The sequence below is a fragment of the Sinocyclocheilus anshuiensis genome, unplaced genomic scaffold, assembly GCF_001515605.1.
Source record: "Sinocyclocheilus anshuiensis isolate Anshui unplaced genomic scaffold, SAMN03320099.WGS_v1.1 scaffold633, whole genome shotgun sequence".
NCBI classification, from domain to species: domain Eukaryota; kingdom Metazoa; phylum Chordata; class Actinopteri; order Cypriniformes; family Cyprinidae; genus Sinocyclocheilus; species Sinocyclocheilus anshuiensis.
This window is the reverse complement of record NW_015539860.1, coordinates 179,408-181,954: the sequence shown is the minus strand read 5'-3', so window position 1 is coordinate 181,954 and position 2,547 is coordinate 179,408. Positions and strand designations below refer to the sequence as shown.

General features: G+C 32.9%; 1 protein-coding gene across 2 annotated transcripts in view; it reads left to right on the top strand.

Annotated features, from left to right (window-relative positions):
* Positions 1-2,312, top strand: part of LOC107684913 (syntaxin-2-like) — a 10,521-nt gene extending 8,209 nt beyond the window's left edge. For both annotated transcript variants that reach the window (XM_016481296.1, XM_016481295.1), the window contains 3 exons: positions 1,207-1,280; positions 1,364-1,501; positions 1,734-2,312. In XM_016481296.1, coding sequence (XP_016336782.1) covers positions 1,207-1,280; positions 1,364-1,501; positions 1,734-1,898 — 377 coding nt within the window. In that variant the 3' untranslated portion in view covers positions 1,899-2,312. The remainder of the gene's footprint in view (positions 1-1,206; positions 1,281-1,363; positions 1,502-1,733) is intronic.
* Positions 2,313-2,547: the final 235 nt, after the last annotated feature.

Here is a 2,547-nt window from a genome sequence, read left to right as displayed (position 1 = left end):
ATTACATTATATTACATTATGTTATATTATATTATATTATATTATATTATATTATATTATATTATATAGCTACACTACTAAGAATTTTAAAGGTATTAATGCTTTTATTCAGCAAGCATGCATTAAATTGATCAAAAGTAAGTAAAACAGTAAAGACATTTATAATGTTAAAGGGGTCATGAACTGCATTTTATTTTTATTGCAGTTATTTCATGTTTCCTGAAGTGCACCTATAATGTTTCTATGATTTTTAAATCAAAAATTGTCATAATTTTGAAATAAAAAGGCATTTTCTACCCTGATTTTAGCCCTGATTTGAACACTGTTGGAAAGAGCGTGTCTGCTGTGAGACTTCACTGGAAACGCCCACTACTATGATTGTATAATATATTGTATATGATTGTATATGAAATAAGTATTATATGTGGAACTCGAAAACATTTACTACGTTTTTACTATTACAGCTGTTGAGATGAACTAATCGTGAGAAGTGTTGATTATAGCATTATATTTAGATCTACTCCTGTTGCATGAAAGTTTCATTGTAGCCAATGACAGACTGTTCCTGACAGAGTGATCCTTTATTGCTCATCTCACTAATGCTCCAGTGGGCGGGGCCAAAGACATGATGATGTAGAAGTAGGTGTTGATCTGATTCTGCAGAGGTGGGCTTTCATTACATCATAATGTGACAAAATCTGAAACGAGTCGTTTTCTGAGCTTGGTTTCAATAAAAGCTGTTTTTGGACTAACAAGGAAGTTTTGAGCCCTGAAGCTTACAGGATGTTTTTATAGTACAATGACCTATTACATGTCAAAACACATGACCCTTCTAAATTCATGACCCCTTTAAAAGAAATTTCTATTTTCAAATAAATGCTGTTCATTTGAACTTTCTATTCATCAAAGAATCCTGGAAAATATGTATCACGCTTTCCACAAAAGTATTAAGTAGCATAACTGAATAATAAGTAATGTTTCTTGAGAAGCAAATGAGTATGTTATGATTCCTGAAGGATCATGTGACACTGAAGGCTGAAGAAATGGCTTGCTGAAAATTCAGCTTTGCAATCACAGGAATACATTACCTTTTATATATACTAAAGTATATTAAAACAGAAAAGAGTTATAAATTTATATAATCATAATATATATTATAAATTATGTATATATATATATATATATCAAACTCGATTTTTTTTAAAGGTGGCAAGGTCATCACTGAAGAGGAGACTGAGGTTTTGCTGCAAAGTAACACCCCTGCTGTCTTTACCTCAAACGTAAGTTTCAACATTAAAAGATAATTGAAAGCACTTTTCCACATAAGCGTCCCTCAAATGTTAATATAATTCTTTGTGTATAGATCGACTCTGGCTCCTGCATCACGGGGCAAGCACTGAATGAGATTGAGCTACGGCATAAGGACATTCTCTATCTGGAGGCCAGCATTCGAGAGCTGCATAGCATGTTTATGGATATAACCATGTTAGTCAATAGTCAGGTACTGTAAGCTTGCTGGAGAGTTCAATGAATTAACCAAAAAATAAATAAATAGTGCACCAAGCCTTAGAACACAGTTAAAAACAAACATTTCAGTGCATTATCTATTAAGAATAGTTCATTTACACAAGTTCCTTATTGAAATGAATTTAATGATCTAAATACTGTGCATAAGTGCCATGGGACTATTATCTTGCCATATCATAATTTAAAGTTTTTCCCCTTTTTTATAGGGTGAAATGGCAAACAACATAGCAAAGACTGTAATGAAAGCTGGAAGCTATGTAGATCAAGGGAAAGAGAACATGGAAAAAGCTGTTGATTACAAGAAGTCCTGGGGAATAAGACTGCCTTTATTCAAGAGCAAAGCAAAACCAGCTACCAGCAAGGGCTCTTGAATGAATTTTGAACTTTGGAACTTTTGGACTCTGTATGCTGCTTGCTTTTGTGTTCTATGAAAATGAGGGATTCATACTTTTCTTTAAAAAATCCCATCATGTCACTTATTCTACACCCTGTATGTTTTGCTGATCAGATCATTTTAAGCTGTCTGAGGGATTGCCTCAGCCCATTTACAAACAAACGGCTCCTATTTCTTTCTGCTTACATGGTTAATGATTAAGCTTGCTGTCAGATAGCCTTTTTCTGACACAATATGACAACAACAATCAAGTGAGTGTCGAGAGGTGTGTTCACATGTACTAATTTTCCTCATTAGGAATATACATGCTATATACATGCAATACATTATTAATTTGTTTCTGTTCTTTGGATTATTTCAGGTCTACACCACTTTCAGTCTAATCTAAATATTTAGATTAGTTATTTAAATAGTGTTTACATAAAGGCTTTTCAGTCCAACTGAGCCATCTTCTTTCTTTTTTCTATTAAATAGCGGTTGGCAAACAAACAAACATATTGTGCATTTCTGCCAAACTAAGCCATCAATTTGATTATAAATTGATTATTTGGGTGCATGTAAACATAGCTAATGTAAAAGCCCAGTTAGACTCTCCTACATTTAATTTTTGTTTCTTGTATTTACTT